The sequence below is a fragment of the Bubalus bubalis genome, chromosome 19 (genome assembly GCF_019923935.1).
Source record: "Bubalus bubalis isolate 160015118507 breed Murrah chromosome 19, NDDB_SH_1, whole genome shotgun sequence".
Taxonomy (NCBI): domain Eukaryota; kingdom Metazoa; phylum Chordata; class Mammalia; order Artiodactyla; family Bovidae; genus Bubalus; species Bubalus bubalis.
Window position 1 is genome coordinate 16,534,102 of NC_059175.1, and position 20,100 is coordinate 16,554,201.

At 37.5% G+C, this 20,100-nt stretch overlaps 1 protein-coding gene, 1 long non-coding RNA gene and 1 other non-coding gene across 5 annotated transcripts in view; 1 reads left to right on the top strand and 2 right to left on the bottom strand.

The window, feature by feature from the left end:
• Positions 1 to 20,100, bottom strand: part of IPO11 (importin 11) — a 202,537-nt gene that overhangs the window by 11,352 nt on the left and 171,085 nt on the right. For all 3 annotated transcript variants that reach the window (XM_025270486.2, XM_044932629.1, XR_006546670.1), the window contains exon 29: positions 17,756 to 17,840. In XM_025270486.2, the coding sequence (XP_025126271.1) occupies positions 17,756 to 17,840 (85 nt within the window). The remainder of the gene's footprint in view (positions 1 to 17,755; positions 17,841 to 20,100) is intronic.
• LOC123465177 lies at positions 1,059 to 3,915 on the bottom strand. The gene is made up of 2 exons (XR_006640312.1): positions 2,594 to 3,915; positions 1,059 to 1,294 (listed from the first exon to the last, which is right to left on the bottom strand). It is a non-coding gene; the product is annotated as an uncharacterized LOC123465177 (long non-coding RNA).
• LOC112580731 lies at positions 15,379 to 15,480 on the top strand. Its single transcript, XR_003105070.1, has one exon. It is a non-coding gene; the product is annotated as a U6 spliceosomal RNA (small nuclear RNA).

Consider the following 20,100-nt stretch of genomic DNA (forward strand, 5'->3'; position numbering starts at 1 on the left):
AATGGTGGTTCAATGTGCTTAGCAGCACTGGGAACAGTCTGAGAAACTTTTTAAATGCTGATGTCTCTTACTTCTAGAAATTCTGATTTAACTGGTTTCAGGCACCAGGATTTTTTTAAAAGCTCTCCAGGTGATTCTGATGTACATCTAAAAGTGAGAAACCCTGTTATAGAAAAATTTTGAGGATTAAGATCTTAGAAAGTTTAAGTGTTAGTCACTCAGTCACATCTGACTCTTTGCAACCCCATGGACCATGTCCTCTATCCATGTAATTCTCCAGTCAAGGATAGTGGATGGAGTGGGTTGCCATTCCCTTTTCCAGGGGCTCTTCCTGACCCAGGGATTGAAGCCAGGTCTCCCACATTGAGGCTTAGCGGTAAAACAATCTAATTGCAATGCAGGAGCTGCAGGAGACCTGGGTTCAATCCCTGGATTGGGAAGATCCCCTGCAGGAGGGCATGGAAACCCACTCCAGTATTCTTGTCTGGAAAATCCCATGGACAAAGGAGCCTGGAGGGCTACAGTCCATAGGGTCGCAAAGAGTCGGACACAACTGAAGTGACTTAGCAAGCAAGCAAGTTCCCATATTGCAGGCAGATTCTTAACCGTCTAAGCCAACCAAGATTGCAAGTGAACCTAAAAAAAAAAAAAAAAAAAAAGAAAAAACTTTGTATTTTTACATTCCTTCAAATAAAAAGAATATAGGTAACAGACTGAATAAAACATATGAAACAATTCCCATTTACTACCATCTATTTCTAGAAACTCCTCAGGGTTTCCTTTCTTCTTTAGTTTCAGTGAAACATTTTTAAGTTCCTTTTGCTTACTGTATGCATAAGGAGCCAGTCAGTGTCCTTAATCTCTTTCAAAAAGTAGGATTATCATCCATCAAATTGTAAATCATTAATAATTTATAAAAATGACAGAATATGAAGGCAATGAAAACTTTCCAACCTGACCATTGGCTGGTATAGCAAAATTGTTAGAGAATTTGCATATTTTATGACTTGTTTCTGGGAAGGGAAATACTGTTCTATGGCTGTTTAACCTAAATTTGCTGGAGTACTTGAGATGATATCATGCACGATTTAAATTACATTGCGTGTTTATTTTAGTTGGCAGACTTGGCACAAAACAAAGGAATACACAGCATGCCTCCAGGACTGAGTTATCTGTGGAAGTCAAATGGAAAACAAAAAACAACAGCATTGTGATTAACAAAGATGGGACACTACGACAAGGTTTTAGAAAACAGCACAATTCAAGCATTTCAAAATATCTGTCCCACTATTACCTTTTTTTTTTTTTTTTTTTTTTTTTTTTTAATTTTATTTTATTTTTAAACTTTACTTAACTGTATTAGATTTGCCAAATATCAAAATGAATCCGCCACAGGTATACATGTGTTCCCCATCCTGAACCCTCCTCCCTCCTCCCTCCCCATTCCATCCCTCTGGGTCGTCCCAGTGCACCAGCCCCAAGCATCCAGTATCGTGCATCGAACCTGGACTGGCAACTCATTTCATACATGATATTTACATGTTTCAATGCCATTCTCCCAAATCTTCCCACCCTCTCCCTCTCCCACAGAGTCCATAAGACTGTTCTATACATCAGTGTCTCTTTTGCTGTCTCGTACACAGGGTTATTGTTACCATCTTTCTAAATTCCATATATATGCGTTAGTATACTGTATTGGTGTTTTTCTTTCTGGCTTACTTCACTCTGTATAATAGGCTCCAGTTTCATCCACCTCATTAGAACTGATTCAAATGTATTCTTTTTAATGGCTGAATAATACTCCATTGTGTATATGTACCACAGCACACTTTCTAACACCATACACAAAAATAAACTCAAAATGGATTAAAGATCTAAACGTAAGACCAGAAACTATAAAACTCCTAGAGGAGAACATAGGCAAAACACTCTCTGACATACATCACAGCAGGATCCTCTATGACCCACCTCCCAGAATATTGGAAATAAAAGCAAAAATAAACAAATGGGACCTAATTAACCTTAAAAGCTTCTGCACATCAAAGGAAACTATTAGCAAGGTGAAAAGACAGCCTTCAGAATGGGAGAAGATAATAGCAAATGAAGCAACTGACAAACAACTAATCTCGAGAATATACAAGCAACTCCTACAGCTCAACTCCAGAAAAATAAATGACCCAATCAAAAAATGGGCCAAAGAACTAAATAGACATTTCTCCAAAGAAGACATAAAGATGGCTAACAAACACATGAAAAGATGCTCAACATCACTCATTATCAGAGAAATGCAAATCAAAACCACTATGAGGTACCATTTCACACCAGTCAGAATGGCTGCAATCCAAAAGTCTACAAGTAATAAATGCTGGAGAGGGTGTGGAGAAAAGGGAACCCTCTTACACTGTTGGTGGGAATGCAAACTAGTGCAGCCACTATGGAGAACAGTGTGGAGATTCCTTAAAAAACTGGAAATAGACATGCCTTATGATCCAGCAATCCCACTGCTGGGCATACACACTGAGAAAACCAGAAGGGAAAGAGACACGAGTACCCCAATGTTCATCGCAGCACTGTTTATAATAGCCACTATTACCTTTTAATGTTGGAATTTATTTAAATCTAGCCTACCAACATTTATTTCATTTCCATAAAAACAAACTAACCAGAAGCAGAATATCTACAAAACCCAATGGATTTAAGACCATACATGAGCTTGTACCCGTCTCTGAGAATTACTCTTGTTTTATATTCAAGGAATACATTCATAGTGAAATGGAACAAGTAAAGTTTCAGAAGCAATTCATCAACATCAAAGGCCGGATTGTTCCTGAACAAAGGTCACCCAAATCGCCAGTAAACAGTTCATGTTAACTACTGACTTATGTGTTCAAAGAAATTTGCTACCACTAGCATCTAATTCAGTGAAAGGTTATTGAGAATCCATTTTGTACCATTCTACATACGTGTGTGTGTGTGTGTGTGTGTGCTATGTCACTTCAGTCATGTCTGACTTTGCAACCCTATGGACCTCAACCCCATAGGCAGGCTCCCCTATCTGTAGTCAAGCTCTTCTGTCCATGGGATTCTCCAGACAAGAGTGGGTTGCTGTGCCCTCCAGGGCATCTTCCTGACCCAGGGATTGAACCCCTCTCTTAAGTCTCCTGCATTGGCAGGCAGATTCTTCACCACTAGCACCACCTGGGAAGCCCTCAACATATATAACCTGTATTTAAAATGTGTTGTGGGGGCAGGGTAACATGAAAATTCGTGGTGTCGTAAAATTTTTTATATTAAATGGTAAAAAGCTGCTGCATCATTTGTTCTTTGGAATGAGACAGCTACTGTGTGTATGTGTGATAAAAGAGAAGATAAAGAGAGAAGGTGGGGAGAGGTAAAGAAGGCGCCAGGAGAGACAACAAAGAGAAGATATATCTCTCAGTTACCCAGGTCAGAAGAAAGCTAGCTTGTGATGTGGCATATCGAATAGCATCAGTATTCAATGGGTGGAAGCAGTTAATCTGTAATTAAATGAGTGGAGTAGGAAAACGCTATCAAGCTCTCTTGGCAAGTATAATACTGGAAGCCTCTTCCCCATTGTATGGCTAAATACAATCTCAAACCTTTTCTTGCCAAAAGTTTTCTGCTCTACTTTTTCTTTTCTTGAGGGAAGTTTTTTAAAGTCACGCAATGATAGAATTTCTTTTTAAATACATATACATCTGGCCTACAACGAAAAAATGAGAAAAGGATATTTCATTAGGAACACTGGCTTTATAACCAAACTTAATGAGAACATATACTGCTAAGTCACTTAAGTCATGTCCGACTCTGTGTGACCCCAGAGATGGCAGCCCACCAGGCTCCCCCGTCCCTGGGATTCTCCAGGCAAGAACACTGGAGTGGGTTGCCATTTCCTTCTCCAATGCATGAAAGTGAAAAGTGAAAGTGAAGTCGCTCAGTTGTGTCTGACTCTTCGCGACCCCATGGACTGCAGCCTACCAGGCTCCTCTGCCCATGGAATTTTCCAGGCAAGAGTACTGGAATGGGGTGCCATTGCCTTCTCCGGTGAGAACATACAGGTATTCTGTAAAATAACCAAGAACTGACTTAAAAAAAAAAAAAAAAATGAGGTTTAAAACAAATAAAAAAAACAACAAAGTCAAAAAATTCCCTTTTATTTAGAGAAATTCTGACAGGGTACATTACCTTTTCTTTTTTTTTTTTTTTTTTTTGAGTAGAACACAATTTTGTTTATAAAAGACAAAATCATCTATAACGTCTACTTACAGTTTTTCAATTAAAAGAAAATATATGTGGATTTTTGGTGCAGCAGGCCACATAAGTGGCAGTCTGTCAGGGAAGATAAAAGGACTAATGGATACGCTTCATGGTTAATAATTCTGGAGTTTGTGGAAACGTACAAAGGTAAAAAATATGTACAAAAGAAGAGAGACTATAGTTTAACAGCCACATTACATAATACCATTTTCTTAAAGAAAAAAATGAACATCTATAAAATTCAAATATAAAGTACGCTAAGGAATTATGAGTCAAAGATCTATACAGATAACTTTAGTTCAAAGGAAAGAGAAAAACAGTTATTAATAATAAAACCTTCTTCCCCCAAAATGTGGATATAACAATGAAAATGTGGAGACCGTACTTGTGGAATTTAGGGTTTATATCCCAATTTACAAAAGTCAATTGGTATCTGAAGTTTCATGGCCTCCAGTCATTTATGCAGTTACAGTATATGAATTAGCAAATTCATGGTAGAATATGGTTGTACAACCTACAATACAAATATGACCTGGTCACTCTTTTGATGCTAACTTTTTAATGCCTCCCTGTTCCTACCAAATAAAATCCAAATCCCCAGATTTCCACTACTGTAACAACCACAACTTACTGTCTCTGCTCGTACAGGCGAGAAGGCCAGAAGAGTCTCCCTGGGCTAATCCAGGTGCGTCAGCAGGGCCGCTTTCCTTTCTGAAGGTTTTCGGTAAGAATCTGTTTGCTTGGCTTTTATTCTAGCAGCCTTCTCACTCCATCTTTAAAGCAACAGCAGATGGAGTCTTTTTGACACTGCATAATTCTGACCCTCTCTGCCTGCCTGCCTCCCTCTTTGCTTCTATGGACTCTTGTGATTACACTTGACCCACCTGAATAATCTCCTTTGTGATCAGACAATTAGCAACCTGAATTCCACTTTGCTGTGCAACAAAACATGGTCATGGAGGACACAACATATTCATAGCTCCAGGGACTAGGGTACAGATGTCCCTGAAGATGAAAGGGATTATTCTGCCTACCACACTTAGTGTAGAGTATACCAGGCCCCCTACAACCCAGCTTCCTTTCTGATACACAGTGGGCACCTAAAATATGTCTGAGTGACATTCCTCCCACAGCCCACTGTTCAGTGAAATAAGACAAAGAACTACTTCTCCTGGGTACCGCAGCGTGTTTAGCAGCATCACTGGCTCCTACCCACAAACACCCACAGCACTTCTCTGGACTTGTGACAACAGACGTCTTTCAGACAATGCTGTAAGTCCTGGGGTTGGTGGGTGGTGGGGCAGGGGGGCTGGGGGCGGGGGCGGGGGGGCACGGGTTACACTCAGTTGGGAACAACTATTAAACAAGGATCCATTGTTTGTATATAAAATAATGTAAACCTACCTAATTCACACAATGACATAAAGCCATTTTGACTAGGGTTAAGAAAGTCATCCGTTTCTTCATTTCTTCCAGCTCAGTAAGAAAGCGGTGAGAAAGAAGTTAACTCCAGTTTAAGTTAAAAGAAAGTTAAAAATAACACTTGGCTACTTTCTATAACAAAAGCTTTCTTCTTTTGTATCTGTTTTAAAGTAATTTATTTCAAAGGGACAGTTCCAAAAAAAATCAGACAACCTATTAATATGATCTTCACATACTTTATCACATGTTAGATATTTAAAAAAAGCATAAAATTGTGAAAGCTGTTTTAAATCATTTCACTTTGCTGTGGTTTCTGTAAAATTGAATTCAAGTAGCTAGGATACAATGAAATCCTATGAAATAATCCATTTGTTAATTCTTTAGTTAACAAATCCTCTTTCATCAGAAAGGATATTTTATTTGTATTCCTTTATACAGAATTAAATCATTTTAATTGTTTTCAATTAATACAAATGGACATGTTCTTTCTCATATTTTCTTCATTTGATTCTGAATCACAATAGCACACCGTAGCTATTGATAAAACTATGTCTTTATTCATATCACACAGGGTGAGACAACAAAGAAGCAATTACTTTCAATGCACTGCTCAAAAGAATTAGCTGGAATATAATGTGAATGTATGTATGTATTAAAAAGATTTAAGAAATAGTCTAAAAGGAAAATAAATCTGCAATTCTTAGCATCAAAACAGCAGAAGTCTTATGCCTCTGACTTTCAAACAGTCTTGTTTTTGCTGTTTTCCAGTAACTGTACCTTTTTCTCACTGTAGACTGAGATAATTAACAATTCTTTAGTAACTGTTCAGTTTATCTTAAAAATTATATATTATGATGAATTTTCAAGTAAAACATCCTCAGAAATCATTAATGAGTATTAAAATACACTGTTAGGTTATAGTAATTAAAATAGGCAGAGATATAGACTATAATATGGAGTTCTCAAATTCATGCAAGTCTGGCCGTGTAGTGCCTAATAAAGATAGCATTTCAAAATAGTAAAGAAGAGGTAGGCTACGGATTAATCTTGTGACAAGCCATATATGTATGTGTGTGTGTGTATAAACACATATATAAAGTTGATGCTCAATTCACTCTTATCAAAAAATTTCCAGTTAAAGATTTAAATAGAGTAAGCCCATTAAAAACATGAGAAATTATTTCTTGAGAGTGGGGGCAGCCATTCCAATCCTGCCATAAAATGAGACACAACAAAAGAGGAGTTCAAAAAAAAGGTTAAAATTAACAAATCGCTAACAATTAAAGAGGTGAAAACAACATGTGGTGATGATCTCTCAAACAGCGGTGCAGATCTGGATCGACAGGTACTCAGAAGACAACGCTTCATCTTTCAGAAAGCGAGTCAAAGGGAGTGAAAAGGAAAAATAAAGCCTCACTAAAGCTGTAAGGGGGAATCTGAGAACTGAATCAGAGATCACTATTTGCAAAACTGTACCAGGACTTACAAACAGAAAAACTATCCTAAATCATGGCATGCAAGACAAGCACTCTAAGCTCAAACTCTTTTAACACAGCTCATTGAGATCCACGAGCTCCAAGTCAAGCAAACTGACGACTGGTCGACCGGTAACTGCATGAACTCGTGTTACAGGTAAGACCAATGACCGTCCCAGCAAAACGACTGGCTTACAAATTCTGACCAGTCTTTGACAAAACAATCCATGACTAAACTTCAGCTCTCTAAGCCCTATAAAACTCTTCCTTGATTTGCTCACTGTGACACAGCCCATGTTCCCCAATGTGTTGCATTCTCCCTCACTTTAACAATCTAATAAGCCTAACTCTGGCTCCTAGTTTTAGATAGACAGACAGACAGATTAATAAATGGAAACAAAGGTGAGAATTAAGGGCTGACTTCTTTAATCTATAAAGAGTTTGTTCAGTTTTCTGACAGTGGCTTAATGAACTACTTCAAACCATGTGTCATAAAACAAGTGTTCTTCTAATGTTAATGGAGTCAGTGCATCTGGAATTCCTAAGAATGGACTGAGGATGGATTATCTCTGGTCCATGGTCTCTGGAGCTTCGTTTGAGAAGACTTGAAGGCCAGAAGTGACTCAAATCATCTTGGGAGTTGGAACCATCTGAAGAGCCTCTCACTTATGTCTAGCAATTAATGATGGTTGTTATCCGTGACTTCAGTTGGGGAAAAATCAGACCTATGTTCTCCTTGTGGATGCTGGGGTTCCCTTACAGCATGGCAGCTGGGGTCCAAGAGTAAGTGTTCGTGGAGAATAAAGTAGAATCTATACCTAATGATCTAGACTGAGCAGTCATAAAGCATCAGCAATCCTGACCAGTTTCAACAAAAAGAAATACAGATGTATCCTTTTAAGGAAGAAGAATGTCAAAGTCACACTTTAAGAATAGCATGTGGAATGGGAGATATTATTACGACCATTCCTGGGAAACAATCTGTCATTCTTATTTAAAACCAAAGGGGAAAAAAAACAAATATAATTTCTAATAAAAAAATAGAAACAAGTCATTCATTCATCAGGCTCACTCATAATTAGACAAAGTACATTAAACAACAAATTATTGCTTTCTAATTATCATATTGCCCAGGGTACAGGATAATTCATATACCACCACTGGGCATACAAATTTAAATTGTTAGTTGTTTTCCTTGAAGTGATGTGCTTGCTTTCAAGAAAATGCATGCCAAATACTCAAGTCTGAATAATCATTTTTATCTTTCAAATGCTCTTCCACATCCACATTCAAGTGGTATTCGTGAACAAGGTTTAATTCAGCTCAAAACTCAATCAAAACGTAGTTTTCCCCAAGACCAACCATTGTCAGAGGACATTACGACAGAAAATATTTAAAAGATATACACTCAAGACTGGAGATTTAGGAAACTTAATAATTTGTACTGTGTCATCAAAAACACTCTAAAATGAAACTGGCTTTAAAAAACAAAAACTAAGAGTATGGCAGTGGAGAATATGATGACTACTAGTATAGTTGTGGAGAAGGCAGTGGCACCCACTCCAGTGCTCTTGCCTGGAAAATCCCATGGACGGAGGAGCCTGGTGGGCTGCAGTCCATGGGGTCGCGAAGAGTCGGACCCGACTGAGCGACTTCACTTTCACTTTTCACTTGCATGCGTTGGAGAAGGAAATGGCAACCCACTCCAGTATTCTTGCCTGGAGAATCCCAGGGACAGGGGAGCTGGTGGGCTGCCGTCTGTGGGGTCACAGAGTCGGACACGACTGAAGCGACTTAGCAGCAGCAGTACAGTTGTATAGTTAGCTGCCACTGACCTTATCAATGCTAAAGTGCCAGCAGTTATACCCACCACGGGTACCCCATGTGGTTTTAGCACCACCAGTACAAATGTTTGCACAATGAAAAGGTAAAGAATAGCTTAGTATTATTATAAATGTTGCCTTGGAAAAGTGTATTCCACATCAGACAAAGATTTCATGACTTTTAAGTTAGTATAGGTTACTTTCATAATTTAAAAAAAAAAGTCTTCAAAATAGGAACTTCCTGATGTAGAACAATTCTTTGAAAAGGTTTCCTAAATTTCCCTTTCTTCAAAACATAGGCTCCTTATACAAACACAACTAGCATTACTGATAATTTATTGAGAAAAAGAAAGAAGCAGTAGAGAAATAAAGTAGGAAAAACCATCAAGAAGACAGTCTAAAGTTCACTAGAACGTTACCTAAGTGCTCCTAAACTAGGCCATATTCTTCATCTAGAATATGAAGACTTTATTTGCATGGGCGTGTGGAGGTGTGCGTGCTCAAATATGTCTGACTCTGTGTAACCCCAAGGACTATAGTCTGCCAGGCTCCTGTGTTCATAGGATTATCCAGGCAAGAATATCAGAGTGGGTAGCTATTTCCTCCTCCAGGGGATCTTCCCAACCTAGGGATCAAACCCATGTCTCTTGTATCCAAATCGCCAAAGTTTCCCAGTGAAGAGTGGCAAATTACTGAACTCTTTCTAAGGTTTTTAGTAACAATTCAATTTGTTGTTGTTCAGTCGCTCAGTCATGTCAGTCTCTTTGCAAGTAAATAAAGAATAATGAGGCTGCCTCATTAAAATTAAAAAACTCAATACAAATGAGTTTTTTTTAATATTCAAGAACAATACTGATGTCAGCAGGCAATTAATCTGAAATCTTAACTAAAAACAAAAACTTAGAAGCATCATTTCATTTACTTCCAAGGGCATTTTCAACAGAATTGTCTTTTCCAGTGTCTTTTGATTACTATTATGTAGCCTACTGTGAAAGATCTTAACCTCTGGATCTCAGACTACTTTTTGATTAACATTTTAGCTCCATCAAGGGAAAAACTGCTATCTCAGGAGGATGTCTGGTTATCAATTTGTGATTTTATTACATCTCAGTTGGATTATTTCAAGTCATTATTTCCTATCCTCTTGGATTTTTTAATGTCACATGCAACTCTACAGTCTGTGAGAGTTGAATTAACCACTGCAATAGCGTATTTCAAGATTTGGGATAAATTTAACATTGACTTTGAGCTCTCGCTGGTTAAAAAAAGTTTTGCTCAATCCAACTTTGAAATATTTAGTATTTGTATATAGCTGGCCTTAGGTAAAGTTATGTGTCCTAGGACAGTTTTGGTTACGTCTTAGCATCACCTAAAAATCAAGACAAGGACATATTAACAGCAGTATTAACAGTATTAACAGTCAAACGTAAAAAACAAATGCAAAAGAAAAACAGTTCATTTTGAAGATGCTACTTTATTGCCATTGTGTGGAAGTATAGAGAGACAGTTGTATAACTACTGAAATCAGATTGATTATATTCTTTGCAGCCGAAGATGGAAAAGCTCTATACAGTCAGCAGAAACAAGACCAGGAGCTGACTGTGGCTCTAATAATGAACTCCTTATTGCAAAATTTAGACTTAAATTGAAGAAAGTAGGGAAAAACACTATTTTAGGCCACTATTTAGGCCATACAGGTATGACCTAAATCAAATCCCTTATGGTTATACACTGGAAGTGACAAATAGATTCAAGGGATTAGATCTGATAGACATGATGCCTGAAGATATATGGACAGAGGTTTGTAAACACTGTACAGGAGGCAGTGATCAAAACCATTCCTGAGAAAAAGAAATGCAAAAAGGCAAAATGGTTGTCTGAGGAGGCCTTACAAAGAGCTGAGAAAAGAAGAGAAGGGACAGGCAAAGGAGAAAAGGAAAGATATGCCCATCTGAATGCAGAGTTCCAAAGAATAGCAAGGAGCGATAAGAAAGCTTTCCTAAGTAAACAATGCAAAGAAATACAGAAAAACAATGAAATGGGAAAGACTAGAGATCTCTTCAAGAAAATTAGAGATACCAAGGGAACATTTCATGCAAAGATGGGCTCAATAAAGGACAGAAATGGTATGGACCTAACAGAAGTAGAAGATATTAAGATGAGATGGCAAGAATATACAGAACTATACAAAAGAGATCTTGTTGAATAAAGAAAAATCAGAAGACAGGATATCTTCCATTGTCATCAAAATAAAATTTCAAAAAGACTTCACAAGAATTCTATGGACAGAGGAGCCTGGCAGGCTACAGTCTATGGGGTCACAAAGAGTTGGACACAACTGAGTGACCAACACTTACAAATTAAGTAGAGATTAAATAAAACAATTTTTATTTTCAGTAGTAAAAAGTTATATCAAAAGATTACTTTAGTGGGACTTCCCTGGCAGTCAAGTGGTTAAGACTCCATGCTCCCAATACAGGAGGCATGGGTTTGATCCCTAGTCAGGTAATTAAGATTCTACATGCAGCATGGCACAGCCAAAAAAAAAAAAAAGATTATTTTAATAATGTGAGAATAAGAGAAATGCTTTTTTTCTTTTATTACTTTAAAAATGCTGCACTGCTTACTGGCTCGCTTATACTGTTTCCAATGACATTTGCCATCATCCTTATCTCTTTCCTTCTCTATATAATGTGTCTTTAAAAACTACAGAAAAACAAGGAAATCTAGGTTAAAAGCTGGGAACATACCTATATACATTCAGTTGCTAAGCTGTGTCCAACTCCGCGATCCCATGGATCACAGCCCACCAGGCTCCTCTGTCCATGGGATTTCCCAAGCAAGAATACTGGAGCGGGTTGCCATTTCCCTTTTCAGAGGATCTTCCTGATCCAGGGATTGAACCCCACATTTCTTGCATTGGCAGGCGGATTCTTTACCACTAAGCCACCAGGAAAGCCCAAAAGCTGGGAAAGTGACTGCAAAAACAAGGATGAATTATGGGGCTTCAGATAAAGGGAAAAGGAGAAGGCAATGGCACCCCACTCCAGTACTCTTGCCTGGAGAATCCCATGGATGGAGGAGCCTGGTGGGCTACAGTCCATGGGGTCGCTAGGAGTCGGACACGGCTGAGCGACTTTACTTTCACTTTTCACTTGCATGCATTGGAGAAGGAAATGGCAACCCACTCCAGTGTTCTTGCCTGGAGAGTCCCAGGGATGGGGGAGCCTGGTGGGCTGCCGTCTATGGGGTCAAACAGAGTTGGACATGACTGAAGTGACTTAGCAGCAGCAGATTAAGGGACAAAGCAGATTTGCCAGGAGAAGAGCAATAGTTAGTAAGGAAGAAGAAAAGGTTGTGATGAGAGAGAAATGTCAGAGTTTAGGATTTTGGATGAGATCAGTTTCAAGTTAAGATAAAGTCGAGATGTAGCACAAGAAGGTGAAAAATGAAACTGGGCATGTTGAGAAAAGGCAGAAAGCTCCAAATTCATAACCAGCGTGCCATTTCATGCAAGTTGAATATTAAAGAGTATTTTCAGCAATTGTATGTTACCTCAATTACTAAATGTGATAGGGTAAGGATTCACAAAAGCAGTTTAAAAAAGCACAAATAACAAGATAATGAATTAATCTCATATTATTTGTAAAATAAAAATGTCTTTTAACCATGCATTTCAAGGTTCTGTGCTTGTGTTTAGTCGCTCAGTCGTGTCTAACTCTTTACGACCCCATGGACTGTAGCCTGCCAGGCTCCTCTGTCCATGGAATTTTCTAGGCAAGAATACTGGAGTGGATTGCCATGCCCTCCTCCAGGGCATATTCCCAACCCAGGAATCAAACTGGGGTCTCCTGTATTGCAGGCAGATTCTTTACCGTCTGAGCCACCAGGGAAGCCCAAGAATACTGGAGTGGGTAGGCTATCCCTTCTCCAGGGGATCTTCCCGACCTAGGAATCGAACCAGGGTCTCCTGCATTGCAGGTGGATTCTTTACCAGCTGAGCTACCCAGGAAGCCCACATTTCAGGGTACTGGTATTTAATTAAGAAGAAGATAGTACCAAAATAGTGACAATCAAATATAATTCTGTGTTTATACTAGTTCTATTGAGTTTTTCTAGAGGCAAATGGGACAGCCAAAAGAAGGATCCTAATGGTTCTCAGTGATCAAAATAATTCAGGGCGAGTTTACAACATCCCACAACAAACCATCACCATAGAGCACCTAACTGACGTTATATTTGGACTACAGATTTACAAAATAACATTGTGGAACTGAAAAGGGTAACCTTCCCTCCAACAGTATATTCTATACATGTAAGTAAAAGTCGGAGGAAAACGTCTATATTTCATAGGTAGGCAAATAAGTTTTCAGGGAGAGCTGACGAGAGGAAGAAATCTCAGGGGAGAGGGAGAAGAGGGTGGGAGGCAGAGGCAAAGGTGGAGGAAGACGCAGTCTGTTCTCGGAAAGAGAAATATCAGCTACCTGTAGGCTATGATTTTCAGACAAATTCCATTCCCAGAACACAGCACTTCTGTCCCTCCCTGAACCAGCAGTAGCAGCAAAGTAGACAATACTCACTCAAAGGCAGTATGCAAGGTGTGCTCAGGATTTACTATATTCACCATAAGACCTAGGACGTGGTCATGAATTTACCAAATAAGATGCAACAAAACCTAACATACCATCAATTTGCTTAGCTGGGCTACAGCAAAAGCAGAAGACATATGAATGATGCTTGGACAGAGCTTTATTTGTGCTAGCACGAGTGAGTGAGAAGTTAGCATAGTTTTAATAACGTTCAACTTATTTACACCTCATTATCAATTAAAGTATCTATTAAGTATACATAAAACTAGATTATTTTTATAGAAACTGATTATAAAAATATTTCTAGGGCTTAAACTGAGAAACATTTAACAGGAAAGAATGATCAAAACAGCTCTACTTACTATATCAAATGTTACATTAACAATGCTTTCTTAGGTACCATAAAGTTGCTGGAAAGCATTAATGTGCTCAAAACTTCAATTTGAGAAGTTTAAACTTATAAGTGGCTTGTATGTCACATTTCACAAAAAAGAAATTACAAACAACTTAAAATGTTAATGCGTTAGCTAAATTCTTTATAGAAGAGAGATCATGAAACCACTGTCCTACTACGGAAGCACACAGGGCAGAGAGGAAACTTAGAAAGGAAATGAAACGCCTGGGCCACGTTCAAGCTTCTCAGAATTAGTTCCCCCAAAACAGAAAGTACAGAGGGAGCTGGATTAAAAAAGCACATAATCGAAAGTCTGGAAAGCTTAATAGCTTTTCTGAATGGAAATTTCATCCTTATTTAAGATGAAATATAGAGAATCTTCATAAACTTACGGACAATCGTTTGGCACATTTGATATAATACTAATTATCCATCTTTCTGAATTACAATCACCATCGCTTTGCTCTATCAAAGCAGCTACTGAAGTGAAGACACCACATTTCAGGGACCACTTTAAGGCAACAGTGACGGTAAATCAAACATTCAATTACGCAATCTTGGAATCAAGCAGCTACACTTTTTCTTCTGAGTATATAAAAAAATTCCATTTTAAAATGAAGATAATCTTTGATGCTAGATTGGTTTTTCTTTTGAACAGTAATTCATAATCATCTACCAGCAAATACTACCCTTTGAAATTACAACCAAGATACATGTAGTTAGTTCTCAAAAAATTTCTAATGTTAAAAACATCACAGTACAAGAAAGATGATATAATTATGGGAAAAAATACATACTTTATTCTTGTATGTAAAACCTTGACGATACACTGAAACTAATTTTGTTTGTTACTGAAAAGTTATTGAAAAATTAGCCCTGTATTCATAATTGTATTTATTCAAGGCTAAGATACAAAACCCCCACACTGATCATAAATGCTATGATATTAACAGCATAAGACTAAGCTTTAAGTCTAAGGCACTAGAAATCTTAATAGAGATGACAATGTAAATCTACATCCAATAGCTACTGTGAAGACTAATTTCAAATAAAATCACTTTAACAAATACAAGTTGTTCTATAAATCAATACTACCTAAAATAAAACAATAATGATAAAATAATGAGCTCTCAAATAAAATTTAGGATATAACAAAACTGAATCAAAAACCTTTAAGGGTTATTTCTAAAACTCTGTTCTTATACTGCTCTTTGAGATAATATTTCATTTACATTCAAAATAAAGTTAGAATTGAAATGACTACCCTATGATGTTATGAAGCACTCTATATGTAATAAAAAACAGACCTCAGCAGATCAATATGCAAAAAGTAGATCTAACCAGATTAAGCATGTTATTAAAGTATACAAAAAGCTGATGACTAAAAGGAACCAGGAGTGCTCGCTTCGGCAGCACATATACTAAAATTGGAACGATACAGAGAAGATTAGCATGGCCCCTGTGCATCACTCATTATCAGAGAAATGCAAATCAAAACCACTATGAGGTACCATTTCACGCCAGTCTGAATGGCTGCGATCCAAAAGTCTACAAGTAATAAATGCTGGAGAGGGTGTGGAGAAAAGGGAACCCTCTTACACTGTTGGTGGGAATGCAAACTAGTACAGCCACTATGGAGAACAGTGTGGAGATTCCTTAAAAGCTGGAAATAGAACTGCCTTATGATCCAGCAATCCCACTGCTGGGCATACACACTGAGGAAACCAGAAGGGAAAGAGACACGTGTACACCAATGTTCATCGCAGCACTGTTTATAATAGCCAAGACATGGAAGCAACCTAGACGTCCATCAGCAGATGAATGGATAAGAATGCTGTGGTACATATACACAATGGAGTATTACTCAGCCATTAAAAAGAATACATTTGAATCAGTTCTAATGAGGTGGATGAAACTGGAGCCTAATATACAGAGTGAAGTAAGCCAGAAAGAAAAACACCAATACAGTATACTAACGCATATATATGGAATTGAGAAAGATGGTAACAATAACCCTGTATACGAGACAGCAAAAGAGACACAGATGTATAGAACAGTCTTTTGGACTCTGTGGGAGAGGGAGAGGGTGGGATGATTTGGGAGAATGGCATTGAAATATGTATAATATCATATATGAAACGAGTCACCAGTCCAGGTTCGATGCACGATACTGGTTACTTGGGGCTGGTGCACTGGGACGACCCAGAGGGATGGTATGGGGAGGGAGGAGGGAGGAGGGTTCAGGATGGGGAGCACATGTATACCTGTGGCGGATTCATTTCGATATATGGCAAAACCAATACAATATTGTAAAGTTAAAAAATAAAATAAAATTTAAAAAATAAAAGAAACCAGGATACCTATCATTCATTTACAAGTACAGAATCTTATTAAGAAAAATGCTATCATATTTTTCTACAACATCAATGATATATTCAAAGTTTAAAAAAGCAAGAGGAAAGATAAAGTATTATGTTGTAGCAAAAGGCTGTCATCATTCTAAATGCAGAAAATAACATTATTCATGTATTTAGGATACCACTTAGCAGTCTCATTTCACAGGAGAATTATTTCCAGAGGTACACTCACAACTGAAAACTTCACTGGGATTCTATATATTGGGGAAGGAAAGGAACAGTATTAAGAGCTAAAACACACACACACACACACACAAATAATTTTTTAGCTCACTGCCCTTGGAATTTGCTAATCCAATTTCCCCCTCATTTCTCAGAAGAGAAAACAGTTCTCAAGAGAAAGTGTGACTTGCTCAAGGTCATAATTTAACACCATAAACAGGACCAGAATTCAGGTTTTACAAATTCTTGAATATTGTCCTTTCTTCTACACTAGTGCTAGGGAGATGACACCTAGCATAAAAACAGAATAAAATGGATTAAACTCAAACACAGTTTCAAAGAAAGCTGTCAGAACAGTGCAGTATCAGCTATACACTGAGGATGAAACCCTTGAGGATTAATGTGGGATAATTCAGGAGGTGAATATCACAAGTAGACTAAAATAATGATACCCAACATTAACTATTAGGTGCTCAGCATTATCTCATGATCATTTTATATATTAATTAATTTATTCTACTTTTGAGGTAGATAGTGGTGGTGTTCTCAACTGCAAATGAAGACAGAAGGCACAATGAAGTTAATCTCTGGTAAGGTCAGGAGACTAGAGCAGATTCCAAGAGAAAAAGGAGAAAAAAATTATTTATGTACCTATTTTAAATTCATGTGTCAAAGTATTTACAAATTTATGACTATAAATAACTTTTCTTATCGGATTCTTGTAGTAAGAGTTATGGCTTTCAAAACAATCTAGCAATTAATTTAAAGGCATTCTTATAAAGACTTATATTTCAAAACACAATTCATTACAAGATCCATGAACTAACAGGGAAAAAGGAAATGTTAATAACTCTCAAAGCAGAAGAATGAGCATTACAATTTAAGTAAGGTTTGAGGGTCACGTGGTTCTTGTAAGTAAAGGAGTAAGTCCTCTGCTAAGACAAGAAACAATGAATTTCAGATCAAGAGTTAAACTCAACTTCCTGCACTAGGAATACAATTTATCTGTTTTAGAAGTATACCCAAAACTTCAAAATCAGTTATTTTACATTGATTCTGCAACAAGGGATGGACTAATGGATGGACAGATGGATTGACAGATGGAAGAACGGACCACCAAGTATCTTCAAAATCTCCAGAATATAATGATGATATGTGATTTCCCCAGATTTTAGAAGCTACTTTTGTAACTTACCATCTTTTTCCTCTTATCCTGTTCTGTGGGTGGTTCTTCATCTTCTGTTACTTTTGGTTCTTCAAGATGAGACATTAACATACAGCTGCAATTAAAAAAAAAAAAAGTTTTAAATAAAAAAAGTCTATAACATACCTTTTGCATTGAGCATTTTGCTTGAATATTTAGGTAATAAATCATAAGAAATTTATTTATAGGAAATTTTTGAACCATAAACCACTTAACAAAAGCAAGGTGTACCTTTTATAATCTTTCTAAAAATGATACTTACAAAACACTTAAAATTAATACTTTTTCTTTTACCATTAATCTTCATATGTCTAGATTATTGTATATATTTCATAATAGTAACAATAATTTAAACAGTAACATCTTTAAAGCACTATTAATTATGTAACAATCTACTTTGTGTTCCAAATGACGTTACAATGCTATGAAGAACTTGTCCCTGATAGCACTGCAGGAGAGTTACAGACCATTTTATTTTGATTATCTGCATCACTGCTCTTTACATTAGCAGAGATAAGATAGCTTCCTATTCAGGCAACACTGGCTCCAGGGAGACAAGATGAATGCTGCCTAGTGAATCGAGTGAAAAGAATGAACGTTACTGTCCCTAATTTAGAACAGACTTCTATAATTTATCAGAGTCATTAAGTTCTTAACCAATAAAAAGCTGTGGCAAAGAAAGCTTGCTTTCTGTTATGTTTTGTAGCAAGTATACATGAAGGGCATTTCTTGACTTAGCTATATAAATAACCATCGATTTAGGGTTAGGGACAAGTGCTAAAACCAGAAACTTGATCAGACTCACTCTTGTAGGGCACATGAATGTCCTTTTCTTCTTATCCCCGATCATTAAAAAATTCATTTTTGAAACAACTATCTCTGACCCAGTCAGTCCACCTGATAGAATCAAATACTAAGAACCTTAAACTGGAAATCGGAAACCCTGAAAAACAGCAAGAGCTCAATCTCTAACTCACTTCATGGCTTTACTCTTTTGGAGCTGCAATGCTTTTGTCCACCATGATGTACAGTTGACTCTTCAACAACACGAGTTTGAACTGCAGGAGTCTAATTATACATGGATTTTTTTCCCTATAATAAATACTATCGGGGACTTCCCTGGTGGTCCAGTGATTAGGAATCTGCCTGCAAATGCAGGGGACATAGGTTTGATCCCAGATCCGGAAAGATCACACATGCCACAGAGCAACTAAGGCAATACCCCACAACTGAACCTGTGCTCTAGAGCCCGCAAGCTGCAACTACCGAGCCCATATGCTGCAACTGCTGAAGCCCAGGCACTCAAGAGCCCACGCTCCACAGCAAGAGAAGCCCACACACAGCAATGAAGAGCAGTCCCCTCACTACAACTAAAGAAAGCCTGCATGCACCAATAAGGACCCAGCACAGCCAAAAGTAATTAATTTAAAAAATACTACAGTATTACACAACCACGGTTGGTTGAATCTGAGGACATGGAACCAGACGACTGTCGGTGAAGATGGCTAACTATAAGGTTTACTTGGGTTTTCACATTCACAGAGGGTGGATGCCCCTAACCCCTGCATTGTTCAATGGTCAACTACTTGGCCAAATAACTCAAGCACAAAGGTGTAAAATTATGACATTATCTCAACTCCAAAGGTATTTAATAAAGTGAAAAGTCTAGGAAAAGTTTCGATTCTAGTTTGTATTAGAAATAAATAATAAGATGGACCTCCTTCACATTAGCCCTCTGAAGTATGCAGCAGACTTGAATTTTAATTGTGATGAATCTGGATCTCCATGGAAGTAAGTTTTATACTGTATCAAATTCTTTCACTACATTTCAAAAATCTGTTAACTTACTTGTACAGTGGAAAGCTCCCTGTTCCCCCTTCCCTAAAGATTTATTAATAATAAAGTATACTCTGGATATAAATATACACATTTTTGTCAGAGGGTGGGATATTTGTACTTTGAAATTCTGAAAATTGCATTCATTTGGGTCTCTGAAAGGTGGAAAGTGAAAAAAAATTTGAAAAACCCAAAGCTGAAATTTTCTCCTGCAGGAAAATCTTCAAGTAAAAATCAAATCTAATTTTGCTGACAAAGATTAAAGATAGGAAATCATGTTTTACACAAAAAGCAAGGTGAACGTTAATAGAATTTTACTAAGCTAAAAGATGTGGGCTGTGAGTGCAATAAAAGCAATTGTAATAAAATTATAATAACAACAGCTTAAAATAGGGACAGCTAACATATAAACATAGGCAGCCACCCCTCACATTCTACACTCATTCACTAAATACATCCAGGCACTCTAGCTGGCTAACTCAGAATCTTTCCCAACAAGA